This window comes from Budorcas taxicolor, chromosome 19, assembly GCF_023091745.1.
Source record: "Budorcas taxicolor isolate Tak-1 chromosome 19, Takin1.1, whole genome shotgun sequence".
NCBI lineage: Eukaryota > Metazoa > Chordata > Mammalia > Artiodactyla > Bovidae > Budorcas > Budorcas taxicolor.
In genome coordinates this window covers 18,555,087-18,571,098 of record NC_068928.1, presented here as the reverse complement: position 1 = coordinate 18,571,098, position 16,012 = coordinate 18,555,087, and the positions used below count along the sequence as shown (strand labels likewise).

Sequence of the window (16,012 nt, the reverse complement as noted above, 5' to 3'; positions counted from 1 at the left end):
TTTGAGGAATCCCATTTCTTTATAACTGTTGAAATAACAGAGTGAAAGTCACTGTCAAAATAGCATCACTCAGAATTCCTTGGAGTTAATAAAAGATACACAAACTTAGAAACAATGAAGTTAATATTTTCATTTTAGGAAAATGGAGCTATGTCTGTCTTGAATTTCTAGTTCCAAATTCCTTGTAGAAGAGTGCTAGCAGACTTCTAACAGTTATTAGCTTGAATGAACCTGTATTCTTCTCTTGTGAAATAAAGCAAACTAACAGCTTCTGCTTTTTGCTGAAGCCTGTTGTTCCAGAGAAAAAGCCTTGAGGCAGACTTATATTTCAGTGGCTTTTTCCCCTATGTGATTATTACATAAATATACTAGCATGATGAAAGTTCAGAGGTAAGGAAAACCTGAAATTTACTGAGCAAACCATTTGTTTTGCTGGATAGGGGAGAAAAATCTAAATCTAAAAATTGAGTGTTTTGAGCTGTCTCCTAAATTGTTTAAGTATATTTTTAGACTTTTATAGGGAAGACTTTGGTTCTGATGGAACCTGGATATATATTACGGTTTGCATGCTCTTTATTTCTTTTAATTCAGTGCTTTTATGTGTAATAGTAGGAGTTCACTTAAGGAAAAAATGGCACGTGGGGGTAGGTACTTAATTATGTTAAAAAATTATTTGACCTCTAGTTTGTAGTATAAATTGTAGGACACCTAGAAAGAAATTTGGCAGATTCTAATGAAAGATTTTAGCATTGTAATTTTATGAGGACCATCTCATTTCTTGTGCTCCTGGTTATAACTAGATCTAGTGAGAAGGGGAGCCACAATTTGAGTTTTGGCCTCACTGAAAATATGGTATGCCTTATTCTGACTTTCTTCATATTGACTGATCTTAAGACCATAAAATTCTCATATTTTATATCCCAATGGAATGTGTTTTAGAAAGGCCTTATATTCGCTGTCGTTAGGAGCCTCAGAGCTCTCTTCTGATTATGTGGAGAATTTTCCTTTAAAAAAATATGATTGCGGGGTATTTGGGATTTACCATAGGATTACAAAATCTTATCTCTTGATTGATCGTAAAATTTTAAAATAGTTGATCTATGCTTGGTAACAGAATCATAAGTTGTATGTTATGAAAAATTTGAAATTACAAGAAAAAAGTTTAAAACAACTTAATTTGTGTTTTCTCCTAGGTCAGCTGCCTATAATCTTCTGTGTGCCTTAACTTGTACCTTTAATTTAAAAATTGAGGGCCAGTTACTAGAGACGTCAGGTTTATGTATCCCAGCCAACAACACCCTCTTTATTGTCTCTATTAGTAAGACCCTGGCAGCCAATGAGCCACACCTCACCTTAGAATTTTTGGAAGAGTGTATTTCTGGATTTAGCAAATCTAGTAAGTAATGATTTTTTTAAAATACTAACAACGATTCTAAGAAGATTCAAAGACAGTCCTTTCATTTCAAAATTTGCCAATGAAATCTTTAGTATATTTCCACTTCTTGTTTTTATTTTTTGTCTTACTGAAGAAACTTCATGGTAGATCACATTGAGAAATCCACAAAAATTTTGGCAATACATGCACAGTAGGAAGATTTTGATATCTTCTATGTCTCTGCACACTTACGAAGTGTTTTTCATACCGTGTTTGAGATTAGCGTATTTCTCTTCTTAGCAGGTTATTCCAAATGTGTAAAATATCTGTGTTGTCTCCTTGATTTTAGGGAAGTAGTCATTTTCTCTTTACTTCAGGTTGAGTTTGAACTGTGATTTTATTGTTTATGTATAGTTCATGGAGAATGCAGTGGCACAAAATACAAGGTCTAGAGTCAACTCCTGACTTGGCTTTCGTAAACGTAAATTTAACATCTATTCTTTATGTCTATCCGTCTTCAGACCCTGTAGTAATATAAATGTTGCTCTTCTTCCAGCTTATTTCCGGACATTTTCTTCCCCTCCATTTCTCTCTCCATAAGACATAAAACTTTTTAATACACTCAAACACATTTCTTAACTTTTCTGTATTAATTGAAAGCTTTGGAAATTCAGTAAGACCAGATCACTGTGTGTTTTTACAGCAAGAGATGTAGGATTATAACTCTAAAAAGAAAACATGTAAAACTTACAAAACAAGACAGGTATAAAGCTTTATTAAAACAATATTAACAAAGGTTTCAGTGAATGGACACATGTATTGTGTTCCTGGATGAACAGTTCTTACCAGATTATTATAATTCAATTCAGTCCCTTCAAAATAGCTGTGAGAGTTGAGGATTAAGAACGAGGCTTTAAATGATTATGCTCTGCATTTCACTTGAAACTAAAATAGCTAAGAAAATATTGAAAAGAAAGAAAAACTTGAGAGAGGCTTGTAGTCAAAGCTAAGGTTTTTCTAGTAGTTAAGTATGGATGTATGAGAGCTAGACCATAAAGAAAGCTGAACACTGAAGAATTCATGCTTTTGACTATGGTGTTGAAGACACTTGAGAGTCTTTGAACCGCAAGGAGATCAAACCAGTCCATCCTAAAGGAAATCAGTCCTGAATATTCATTGGAAGGACTGATGCTGAAGCTGAAGCTCCAATCCTTTGGCCACCTGATGCAAAGAACTGAGTCATTGCAAAAGACCATGATGCTGGGAAAGATTGAAGGCAGGAGGAGAAGGGGACAACAGAGGATGAGATGGTTGAATGGCATCACCGACTCAATGGACCTGAGTTTGAGCAAGCTCTGGGAGTTGGTGATGGACAGGGAGGCCTAATGTGCTTCAGTCCATGGAGTCGCAAAGAGTAGGACACAACCTAATGACTGAACTGAACAGTAATTAAAATGAATGTTCAAAAATCAGCAGTCAGATCACTTTAAGAGAAGCATGTTGATAAAGAAGTAACACAGACTAATAGGGGGAAGATTAAATCAATTCAGAAATGAGGAGGCTGAGAAATGAATCAAGTTGGGTCTTCATCTTAACGCCAGACCACAAGATGATGCCAAAATAAGTTCTAACTATTTTTAAGAATTGAATATAAAAGCTGGAACCATTTAAGAAATAGGAATAATATTTAATTACTTTCTGGGTGAGTAAGGACTTATGAAGCAAAAAAGTAATAGATTGAAGCAAAGGAAATGGTGAAAGTTCACTAACAAATTTGAAGAAATTCATACTGAAAGAATTGTTGTTCAGTCGCTCAGTCGTGTCCAACTCTTGGCAACCCCATGGACTGCAGCACACCAGGTCTCCCTGTCCTTCACCATCTCCTAGAGCCTGCTCAAACTCATGTCCATCGATTTGGTGATGCCATCCAACTGTCTCATCCTCCGTCATCCCCTTCTCTTCCTGGCTTCAATCTTTCCCAGCATCAGGGACTTTTCTAATGAGTCAGTTCTTCACATCAGGTGGCCAAAGTCTCGGAGCTTCAGCTTCAGCATCAGTCCTTCCGATGAATATTGAGGACTGATTTCCTTTAGGATTGATTGGTTTGATCTCTTTGCAGTCCAAGGGACTCTCAAGAGTCTTCTCCAACACCACAGTTAAGAAGCACCAGCTCTTCAGTGCTCAGCCTTATTTATGGTCCAACTCTCACATCCATACTTGACTACTGGAAAAACCATAGCTTTGACTATATGGACCTATGGTGACAAAGAAAGATTAAAAAAAAATTCAGTGTTGATGTCTTTGGAATTGTGAACAGGAGCAAGTTTTCTAGAAAGTAGTTTGGATGTGGATATGGAGAACCTTAAGGATGTTTACAGCTTTTGGACTCATAATTCCTAAGGAATTTATCCTAAGGAATTAATATCTATATGTTTATCATAGCATTATTTTTTATGTAGGTTTTTAAAATTCAGGTGTATCTTATCATCAATAAAGTGCCAGAATCTTAAATAAACAATTTGATTAATTTTTACATGTGAGTACATTACAAAACCCTCTCCCAGATCAAGATACAGAACATTTCCAACATCCAGAAATTTCCTCTCTGGCAACCCATTTCCTCACCAACAGTAACCACTGTTATCACCTCTGTTGCCAGAGATATATTTTCCATACTTTTGTGCTTCACTTGACATTACTTACAATAGCAAAACGCTGAAGCAATCTAAAAGTAAACACTGAAGAACCAATTACATTATTCTTCTATGTAATCTTCATATCATGAAATAATATGAGGCCATTAAAAATGTTTTTGGTACAGAATTTCAATTTGGGAAGATTAAAATGTTCTGGAATGGATGGTGGTGATGGTTGCACAACAATGTGAATATGCTTAATTCCTATGAACTGTACACTTTAAAATGACAGGTTTTATGCTATATGTATATATATATATATAAACATGATTTAAAAATGCTTTGGGTACTCTTGGTGAAGTTATATAGAGGAATCTTTGCATTAATTTTGTATCTTTTTGTAAGTTTGGAGTTACTTCAAAATAAAAAGTTACAAGAGGCCCTCCCTGAAAATTTTTTAACATTGAGTAAATCTCAGTATAGTATATAGTGAAATAAACATTCAGAGCATACTGTGTGCAGAAACCAACACAATATTATAAAGCAATTATCCTCCAATTAAAAATAAATTAAAAAAACATTCTGTATGTAGCATAACTCTTAATTTTTGTGGAGGAGTTGGGATGGGTTATATGTGTGTAACCCGTGAATATACAGTATCTCTGTATAAATTTGAAAGCCTATGGAGAGGTCAAGTGATACACCAATATATTGATACCAATTTCATTTTTATGATGATACTCTTTTTTTATCAAAGTTCCTTTGATTACCAATATTCCTTTTAAAATGAGAATAAAGTGAGAAAATTTTTAACTAGAAGAGAAGCTGTTAAAAGGGAGAAAAGTAAGATAAGACTTTTCAAAAATTGGCTTAATGACTTTGGAGGTTACTTTCTTTTTTTTTTTTTTTTTTGTTTACAGCCTCCCAACCTGAGAGGCACGAGATGTTTTATTTTTTTTTTTTATTATTATTTTTTTTTTTTTTAAATTTTAAAATCTTTAATTCTTACATGTGTTCCCAAACATGAACCCCCCTCCCACCTCCCTCCCCATAACATCTCTGTGGGTCTTTAAGGCTTGTTCTCTTTCTTCATCTCTGTCTTCAGTAATATATTTGCCAAGTCTCTTTTCTCCTGTCCTGATTCTAGGTTATGGTCATTTCCTTTTACATTTTTTCCTCCCAATCTTTTATTTTGAAATAATCATTAATGGCATATTTATGGACCATCTGTGCTAATAATGTAATTTTTCCCCCCCAGGCATTGAATTGAAACACCTTTGTTTGGAGTACATGACTCCATGGCTATCAAATCTAGTACGTTTTTGTAAGCACAACGATGATGCCAAGCGACAGAGAGTTACTGCAATTCTTGATAAGCTGATAACAATGACCATAAACGAGAAACAGATGTATCCATCTATTCAAGCAAAAATATGGGGGAGCCTTGGGCAGGTATTGAGTTTTCTTAAATATTTATCTAGTACCTCCTTGGTACAGATATTTATCTGATACCCACATTGTGCAAAGCACTGCGCTAGCGATATAGCTATAGAAAAGACAGTCCCCTTTTTCAAAAAGCATGCCAGACACCCACCTCATCCCTGATCCACTTCAGAACTACAGGAGTCTGTGTCTCAGAACCAGAGAAAAACTAATTATTCTAGCACTCTTCTCCATAGCATTATTACAGTCACCCCACAGAGTCCTTGATGTGCAGAACCCACAGGTGTTGAGGGCCAACTGTACTATGCCATTTCTTAAGTGAGGGACTTTGATATCTGCAGGGGGTCCTGGAACTAATCTTCATGGACACCAAGGGATGGCTGCATGTAGAATTTAACTGTGAGAGTCTGATACTGTTTCTGATAAGTAGTGCATTATAGTATATTCTAGTATCCTGTATACCACAGGTATCAGTAAATGTTTGCTAATGATGTTATTTGGGCCTCCTGCTCTCACTTATAGTTCTATTTTAAGAATGCCAATATTAAAATAGTATAATGTAATTTCTATCTGACAAGAATTATGCTACCATTTCTTCAAAGTAATCACTTAAGGAGGCAATACCCTTATTCAGATAATGCTGCAAATCCTCCACATTATTTTAAATGACCTTGGAGCCAGTTTTGCAGCTCTACAAAACATTTCAGTACTTGATGTCATTTCTTATATTTTAAAATAATTGTACCTTATACTGCTGATACACTATTGTCTTCGAGAACAGAGTGAATGAAAATAATACATGTAGAGATTTAAAATTTTTGAATACCAATCTCTGAAGGAATTGAGTGACTGCTCTCATCCTTTTTGGATACTTTATGATAAATTTCTGACAAGTCTCTAAATAAAACCTAGTGTTTTGGTGGCCTCAGGTAAAACAGAATTTTCATGTTGATTGGACTGCTCCTTGAATTATTTTTAAGTTAAAAATTAAGTTGGTAGAATGACTAAAACATAAGTTAACCTTTCCGTCTTCCACTAGATTACAGACCTCCTTGATGTTGTACTAGACAGTTTCATCAAAACCAGTGCAACGGGTGGCTTGGGATCAATAAAGGCTGAGGTGATGGCAGATACCGCTGTAGCTTTGGCTTCTGGAAATGTGAAATTGGTTTCAAGCAAGGTAATCACTTTTCCTTTGTCTTCTGGGCTATGGTTTGATATATCTGTTTTGGTTTTTTTTATCAGGAGGTTTTTTTGTTTTATAACAATCACTTTGAAAAGAAATTTTTTGTGATAAAACTTTTTAGCTCCCATTAAAAATTTTTTTTTGCTTCTTTACAGGTTATTGGAAGGATGTGCAAAATAATTGACAAGACATGCCTATCTCCAACTCCTACTTTAGAACAACATCTTATGTGGGATGACATTGCCATTCTGGCTCGCTACATGCTAATGCTGTCCTTCAACAATTCCCTCGACGTGGCAGCTCATCTCCCCTACCTCTTCCATGTTGTTACTTTCTTAGTAGCAACAGGGCCACTCTCCTTGAGAGCTTCCACACATGGATTGGTCATTAATATCATTCACTCTCTGTGTACTTGTTCACAGCTTCATTTTAGTGGTAAGTTCTAGGAAAGCAGTGTGTGTTTTTACCAAGTCCTTTCCCCATTTTATACCACCTGATTAGCCTTGATTACCTATTTATGTATTAATATTACGATGCCTTCACACCAAGCTGCTTATTTAGATCTATAGTAATGACATGAAATACAGTTGAAATAGAAAAAGAATGAATTACTTTCATTCCATCTCAAGCCACAGCTGAGATGTTCTATGCACATTTTTCATGGAAACTCTAGTAGTTATCACCTAAGCTAAAAACTCAGCACTGGTTGACAGTGTTGCTTTCCTAGTATGAATTTGTAGATAGAGAGTTAATTGATGAACATGAAGCTAATGTATCCAGAGGGTTGATTGAGGGAACACTGTTAGGTAATTTGATATGATATTCAAATTTTATAAATTCATAATAAAATATGTGAAACTTTAGAATTTTTTTTTAAAAATTGTATCTTTAAAGTCTTTACTTGTTCCTTTTCTCTTTTACAGAAGAGACCAAGCAAGTTTTGAGACTCAGCTTGACAGAGTTCTCATTACCGAAATTTTACCTGCTATTTGGCATTAGCAAAGTCAAGTCAGCTGCTGTCATCGCCTTCCGCTCCAGCTACCGGGACAGGTCATTCTCTCCTGGCTCCTATGAGAGGGAGACTTTTGCTTTGACATCCTTGGAGACAGTCACAGAGGCTTTGTTGGAGATCATGGAGGTACAGAAGGCAAAATGATAACAAGCTAAACTCATTTTTAAAACTCCACTGGTACTGTATAGAAGAAATACTGTTTTATTCTGTTTTGCACTAATGCTTAAATAAAAACATTCCCATAGACTGTGTTTAGATGTTTCTAGAAACATTTACGTACATAAATATATTCAGAGTATCTTTTTTTTAGGCATGTATGAGAGATATTCCAACATGCAAGTGGCTGGACCAATGGACAGAACTAGCACAAAGGTATGTCCCAAATTTAAGTTGCAAAAGTATGTATACTGTTGAAAAGATTGATATTACTGCATAATTGATATTCTAAGTAATTATTCTATGTATTTATATGTGTATATATATAAACACAAAGGTTTTCATAAGCTCTTTGAATTTTTTAATTGTAGATTTGCATTCCAGTATAACCCATCCCTGCAACCGAGAGCTCTTGTTGTGTTTGGCTGTATTAGCAAACGAGTATCTCATGGGCAGATAAAGCAGATTATCCGTATCCTCAGCAAGGTACTTCCCCCTCTTACCAAATATTTGTGGTTCCCAAGTTGTAAAGTATATCTTGAATTTTTCTAAGGGACATTTAAAGTTAATAAAGTATCTTATATGTTGTTTATTGAACCTTTAAAAATGGGTTTTTATTATTTTTTATAATTCTTTGAAGTGAAGCCTCTCTAGAGAAGATATCTTTAAAAAATTAAGTATTTCTTTTGGCAGAAGGTACTCTTACTATTTTATTATAAGCATTTAACTAGATGATAAGATGAGCCTTACCTTTCTAAGGTGGCTCAGTGCTGAAGAATCTACTTGCAATGCAGGAGAGGCGGGTTTGATCCCTGGATGGAGAAGATCGCCTGGAGAAGGAAATGGCAACTCCAGTATTCTTATCTGGGAAATCCCATGGACTGAGGAGCCTAGTGGGCTACAGTCCATGGGGTTGCAAAGAGTTGGACAGGACTTAGCAACCAAACAACAACAAAGACTAGCCTTATATAAAATTATGTAATATGTAATTGCTATAACAATGCCTGACTTACTATATTAGCATATAATATAGAAATACTTTTTAAAAAGATTCCAAATGTACTTACTAGCTACCAAGATCACCACAGCATTGGAAATAATTCTTGCACTTATTAAATAAGGAATTGTTCCTGAAATAATTCTGAAATTCAGTTTAGGAGTAAATGTTTTGTTTCAATGAAAGTAACATAAAGAATTCTGTTTCTCTAAAAGGCTCTTGAGAGTTGCTTAAAAGGACCTGATACTTACAACAGTCAAGTTCTGATAGAAGCTACAGTAATAGCACTAACCAAATTACAACCACTTCTTAATAAGGTAATTACTGTGTAGAAAATGAGTGCATTTATTTTGGGTGTTAGTGTTAAATGTTATTTTCTTTCAAAGAGTTCAGAAAATAAGATGGATAGAGAAATTACAAAGAAAAAGCCGTAGTTAAAGTAGAACGTCTCACCTTAAAATTCAGTTGTTTTATTTACATTAGAGGAAGAAGGTGAAGTGCTTGGGTACTGTCTTATCAGTGCTTAAAGGAAAGATGGATATATATTCTTCATTCTTTCATCCAGTTGAGCATCTGCTATGTGCCAAGTACTGTTTTAGGTGCTAGAGATATAATACTGAACAAAGCCAATAAAATTATCTGCCTTCATGGAACTTTTATTCTGGAATGAATGTGAAAGTTGAGGAGTAGCTAGATAATAAAGTAATTAAAATACATGATACGTTAGTTGGTGATCATTATTGTGGAGAAGTGTAAAGCTGGGGTAAAGCACACCTGATAATCAAAGGAATTTGGGTGCTAAGTGAAGATAATGTTTAAGGGAATACGATAATAGTAGCCACTGTTTTAGGATGGTCTGAGCTCATCTCAGTTTTGTGACCTCAGGCAGGTCATCTGTATAACATCTGGACCTTATGTTTCCACATTAATAAATTGACTAAGTAATGGCGTAGTGTTATCTTCCAACTCTAAAGTTGTATTCTGTGAATTGAGTACAAAGATATGCCAGATTGAGAGAGCTTACAGAGAAATAAAGACCTGTATGTTCCTGGTATTGAGCTATATGTTCTACAGACATTCTAAAATGGCCAAATTGGGATTCTTTTGCTATTCCAAAATTGATATTTTTGTGTGCACAGTTAGAAAAAGACGCTGTGCAGTGCTAACTGTAAGGTCAAACTGAATGGAATGCATCTGGTCCAGATGCTTTTTTAAAAAGTCTTCCAGCTCTTCTGCCTGCTGCTTCTCACCTTTTCCCGGCAAAGGAGGATAAAAAAATTCAGAAGTGATTATAGCTCCCTGAAGGAGAAACCTATTACAGGGAGAACTTAATCATCCTCGATGCTTACCTAAACACCCTGGATCCGAACAGAACTTAGGGGTTTAGCTAAGGAATTTCCCAATCCCAGTCAGGATCCGTTGGGATTTGTTAAGGAATTCTAATTGACCATCTGGACCTACGAGCCCAAGTTTTCAGATCTGTATCAACTAATGCAGATGTTAGTTTCTGAAAGCAGAACAAGGGAATGACTGGAGAAAGCAGGGTGAAAATACAGCTTAAAGGACTTGGAATCACATAGTCCAGAAGCTTGCACCAAATACAAGGAATTAGCTCAGAAATTACTCAAACCTATCTCAGAGCTTTCTCCAAAAACCATAAAGGGACAAAGATTCAGCAGTGCAAGCAAAGATCAGATGAATCAATCCAAACTATTATGGAAGACTTGGGGGGGAAAGTTTTAAGCAATATTCTGGCTTGACATTTGAATCATTCTGTAACAACTAAAATGATCCTTTTGCTTAATTCCACCTTTAAAGAAGGCTTAGATGAGGGTTTAGCTACTCTTGTCAAAGACAGTCTAGGTTGATCTGAGTGACACACAAAACACTCTTGTTACTGGCTGACCAACTTTTCAAAACCATTAAAAAAAAAAAGAAGAAAAGGGGGTATCTATGAAAATTATGAACCTTCAATTGCACCACTTTATTACCCAATGCCAGTAGAAAATTAACTGACCCCCAACCAATTTAATTCCCAAAACAGTAGAGAAAGCTTGAAGAAAAAAAAAAAACTCTCTTTAGAATTCTTGTCCTGAGGGCAGTAACTCCTTCTAGGAGAACCTGATTTTCTCTCCCTGTGCCTGGAGACCCAGAGCTCTCTGGATCACTTATCCAGACTGTCTCTTAATTGCTGAAACCGAGGTGGGGAAAGGAAAGAAGCCTTTTAAATTTTCTTATTCCAACTTATTTACATTTTGTTTATATTATATCTGATTCATGACTAAGTTTAGAAAATGAAGGTATATTATATCTGATTCATGACTAAGTTTAGAAAATGAAGGTATTTCTCTCATTGTATCTGTTTGGATATATGTATGTCTCAGTATGTTTCTTTGTCTTTGGATAATATTGCTGAGGTTAATTTGTAAAATGAGCTCTAACCTAACCACCCTAAAGAAAAATAAGCACTTGCAAACCGAGCAGTTCTAAATACAAGAGAAATTAACCTAAGTGAATTTCAGGTTCACGTGAATTAAGAAATATTCCGTATTAAGTACCTGGTATTAATATTTGTTGATCTAATTAATATAGACATGCTTAAAATATTAAGCATAATATTTTCATTGTGCCTAGGTTTAATATGTTAAATAAAGTATTGTTATATCTGTTACAAATTTGTAAGCAAGGAAAGTAACTCAACTAAAAAAACTTTTAAGGAAAGAAAGTGTAAATGAGATAGGAACTTTTAGATAAACTCTATTAAGGGGCTACCCCAATGGCTCAGCTGTAGAGAAGCGCCTGCCAGTGCAGGAGATACAGGTTCGATCCCTGGGTTGGGAAAATTCCCTGGAGTAGAAAATGGCAGCCCACTCCAGTATTCTTGCCTGGAAAATACCATGGACAGAGTAGCCTGGTGGGCTACAGTCCATGGGGTCAGGGAGTCAGACACAACAGAGCGCACACGCATGATTTCTTGTATCCCGCAATGTGTTCTGATGAGACGGTGGTGTATCTTACTAACCTGGAGTGCGTCTCCCCTGCCTAGGACTCCCCTCTGCACAAAGCCCTCTTTTGGGTTGCTGTAGCCGTGCTACAGCTCGATGAGGTCAACTTGTATTCAGCAGGCACTGCACTTCTGGAACAAAACCTGCACACCTTAGACAGTCTCCGGATATTCAACGACAAGGTAAACAAGCTTTCGGTTGGTATTTCTAAATTATGCATGTTAGAGTGTCTCCTTTTTTTGTTATCTTTTAAAATTAGAAGAGATCCATCTTTAAATATGAATTTCTGTGTAACTGGTTGTGAATATAATTCCTTACTAGCTCATAAAAATGGTTTAAACTTTGCATACTTTTTTATATAAAAATAGCAAAAAATAGTACTTGCCCAATATTGGTAAACAGAATAAGGATAAAAATATTGAGTAATGATAATAGCTACCTTGCTAGGCTCTATGCTGTCTTACGCACTGTACATTCATTAATTGTAATTTCATAACCCAAGGGTAAAGGTTAGCATTCCCCACCCCTACTTCACTTCATGAAGAAATAATCTAAAAATAAGCTCACTTTTATTGAACTATGGTACTTAATGAGAAATAGGTAAAATTAGAAGCAGATAAGGAGTTTGGAGGCGTCTAAAGGAAACTTTTGGATATTTAATTACGCTAGCTTTTTGTTTGCTTAATCCCACTTTAAAACATATTAATTACATCACCACCCCTCTTAACACCTATTAGTCTTGATTGAGATTTGATTTTGGTTTGCAGAATATAGTAAAAGAAATACAATAGTAAGAAATTTTATTCGTTTTGTCTTTGGAGAAAAAAAAGAGAAGCATCTAGGAGAAACAAGAGGAATTTTAAGATAGATATGCATATATAATAAGCGATTTGCTTAAAGCAAAATTAACAGAGCTTGTGAGAAGAAAGAAACAGACCAGAGCATGGTTTTATGTGTGAAGATGCCTGGTCTAAGCATTGTTTGTTTTGTCTTCCAAATAGTGGTGTACTGTAGACCCAGAATAGCTGGGGCTCTGGGAAATATGGAAACAGAATTTTGTGTGTGTGTGTGACAAGGTTTATTTTATTTTTTTTATTTTTTCTTAATTTTTATTTTTACTTTACTTTACAATACTATATTGGTTTTGCCATACATTGACATGAATCCACCACGGGTGTACATGCGTTCCCAAACATGAACCCCCTCCCACCTCCCTTCCCATAACATCTCTCTGGGTCAACACCGTGCACCAGCCCCAAGCATGCTGTATCCTGAGTCGGACATAGACTGGCGATTCGATTCTTACATGATAGTATACAGGTTACAATGCCATTCTCCCAAATCATCCCACCCTCTCCCTCTCCCTCTGAGTCCAAAAGTGAAAACAGAATTTTAGATGTAGAAATTATCTTGAAGTTTTATCATCCATTTTATAGGACAGAAAAGAACAAAAAAGTCAGGTAACTTGTTCATGTTTGTACATCTGATTTGGAACTAGAATCTCTCTTTCCTAATCCCGTTGCTCTTTTCTGGAGTGGCCTTGGGACAGTGGTGGTCAGAGAGATGGCTAGCTATTGGCCTTTTGTGTGAATATAGGATATTTGTAAGTGAAGTGTTTGTCTAGGAATATCTGCCTTGGCATTTTCATTGCCAAAATAGACCCATTAGCAGAAGTTAATATTGACTTCAGTGCCTCAGAATACTAGGAATCAGTTAATAAAGCTTGTTAAAAGTTACCAGAATGAAAGATGAATAAGGTCTGAGGATCTGTTATTTAACCTAATGACTATAGTTGATAACACTGTATTATAATTGAAATTTGCTAAGAGAGCAGAACTTAAATGTTCTCCCCCAAAAAGGGGGATGGGATATAAATATGTGAAGTGATAGTTTATTAACTTAATGGGAGAAATGTATATGTGAAAGGATATACATTCATTATTCAAATCATCACATTGTACACTTTAAATACCTTACAGTTTTGTCAGTTATACCTCAGTAAAGCTGAAAAAATATATATTCATTGAACTTACAGTAAGTTAATGCTTTAGTATTTATGTAATATTCTGCAACTTGCTTTTTTTTAACAATATGAACATCTTTCTAAAGCATGTATATATACACACACACACAAAATTTCATGTGTGTGTGTGTGTGTAATTCTTCCTCATGACTGCAGAGTATTTTACAAAATGCATGAGCCACAACTTATTTAACCATTGCCCATTAATGAACATTTGGTTTGTCTGTTATCTTTTTTTATTATAGAAAATGCCACTCTAAACATCTCTCTGCATTTATTTTATAGTCTATAATGTTTTTCTTTCTTTGAGGTAGAAACCTAGACAGACCTGAACATGACCCTAAGTACTTTCAGTTTTTGCTTTAAAATAAAATCTCTGTGTATAAGAGAATCACCCGCTTCTTTTTTTTAAAATGCAAATTCCTGGGTCTTACCACTTCCCATGATTCTGAGATGAAACCCAGTACTTTCCACCCTTGAACAAGCATCATCAGTGACTTTAAGGCAGGTATTCCTGAAACCACACTTTAGGAAATACTGTTAAATACCTTAATTTAGAGGTCAAGTTACATAGCATTTTTGAGTTTCAGTTCTTTGTTTTACCACACTAGAATGTCAGATTCGCCAGGGCTAGTAGTTTTTGTCTGTTTAGTTCACTGATACATCAATCAATTGATCAATCTGTAAAATGGAGCTAATATCTGTTACACAGAATTGCTTTAAGGTTTCAGTACAGTAATGTTCTATGCAGCAGGCACTCAGTAAATATGAGTTCTCTTCATTCTCTTGAGTATCCAGTCATAGTACACAAAGTGCCAGCTACAATTCAATGCACAGTCTCATTTAAAATAACAGTGTAGGTTTTTAAAAGTCACCAGGATATAAACTGACAGTCACTTATTTTGCGTTATAAATCAAAGCTGTTGTATCTTCCATCACCTTATTCCCTACATGCTTGACTCTTTTGCACTAATTTATTTGTAGTACCTTAAATGTTCTATGGTATTTTGTAGTCATCTGAAAATAATTTTTCTCAACCTGAAAGGATTATTTACCTTGTCATAGCTGTTGAATGCAAACAAAAACCAATTAAGTGATCCTTCTTGTGTGAACCCCATCAACCATCTCATGATTATTTTTAATAGAGTCCAGAGGAAGTGTTCATGGCAATCCGGAACCCTCTGGAATGGCACTGCAAACAAATGGATCATTTTGTTGGACTCAATTTCAACTCTAACTTTAACTTCGCACTGGTTGGACACCTCTTAAAAGGTAGAGCCATTGTGTCAAAATATTTTTATGAAATAGTATCAAGAAGCCAGAACTAACTAAAATAATTGATATAATTTGGCTCATATGTCTTACATTAAATGCAAACTATATGTCTTAGTGAGTTATGTTTTGTTTAGTATGTATTTTAATACAGCCTAATTTCCATATCAAATACCAGATTTCCTTTAGAAAGCAAGGAAGTTGATTGTTACACAATTCTAAGTACTGAACTTTCTAATAGCTGTTTTAGTAGTTAATGATACTTAAGTATCTTTTTGGTTATCAAAATAAGACAAATTACAAATTAATAAATGTTATTTGAGTAACTCATGTTAGAAATTTGAGATTTGACCAGAGATTGTCTTAACTTGTTAACTAATTTACTGTTGTTCAGTCCTGTTATTACATACCATAGGACCTCACCCTCTGGTCCCCATTCTCCCACCTCCACATTTCTATATTACTTACAGCAGTGATCTCCAGTTATTCCTCAGAGTCAGCTCATTCAGTTGCCCACCTGACTTTGCTCCCTGTTTCTGACTTCACTAAATGTTAGCTTTGGTTGATTAATCTGGTACAGCCATGGCCCAAAACTGCATTTAATAGAAATGGCATATAGGGTGAGTCAGAAGCAAAAGCACTGTAAAGTATAGCCTGGGTTAAGTAGCTAGCATAAATTGCTGGTTTTAGATTTGGTCAAAATTAGAGACTCAAGCTAGAACTTGAATCTGCAGTTTTAGTATCAGTTTAAATGATTGCGGCTTGAGGGATCATAGAGGTTCCCCCAGGTTTTTAACCAGGTACACAGACACACACACACACACACACACACACACACAGAGGTGTGAATGTATGTATTTTATTTCACCACCTTATGAAATCTTTGCAAAAAAATATTGACCGTTCT

General features: G+C 35.3%; 1 protein-coding gene across 1 annotated transcript in view; it reads left to right on the top strand.

Annotated features, from left to right (window-relative positions):
• NF1 (neurofibromin 1) overlaps positions 1-16,012 on the top strand; it is a 249,573-nt gene that overhangs the window by 210,215 nt on the left and 23,346 nt on the right. The window contains exons 39-48 of the mRNA XM_052658746.1: positions 1,194-1,396; positions 5,270-5,463; positions 6,494-6,634; positions 6,796-7,075; positions 7,564-7,778; positions 7,963-8,024; positions 8,180-8,294; positions 9,021-9,122; positions 11,852-11,992; positions 14,979-15,105. Coding sequence (XP_052514706.1) covers positions 1,194-1,396; positions 5,270-5,463; positions 6,494-6,634; positions 6,796-7,075; positions 7,564-7,778; positions 7,963-8,024; positions 8,180-8,294; positions 9,021-9,122; positions 11,852-11,992; positions 14,979-15,105 — 1,580 coding nt within the window. The remainder of the gene's footprint in view (positions 1-1,193; positions 1,397-5,269; positions 5,464-6,493; positions 6,635-6,795; positions 7,076-7,563; positions 7,779-7,962; positions 8,025-8,179; positions 8,295-9,020; positions 9,123-11,851; positions 11,993-14,978; positions 15,106-16,012) is intronic.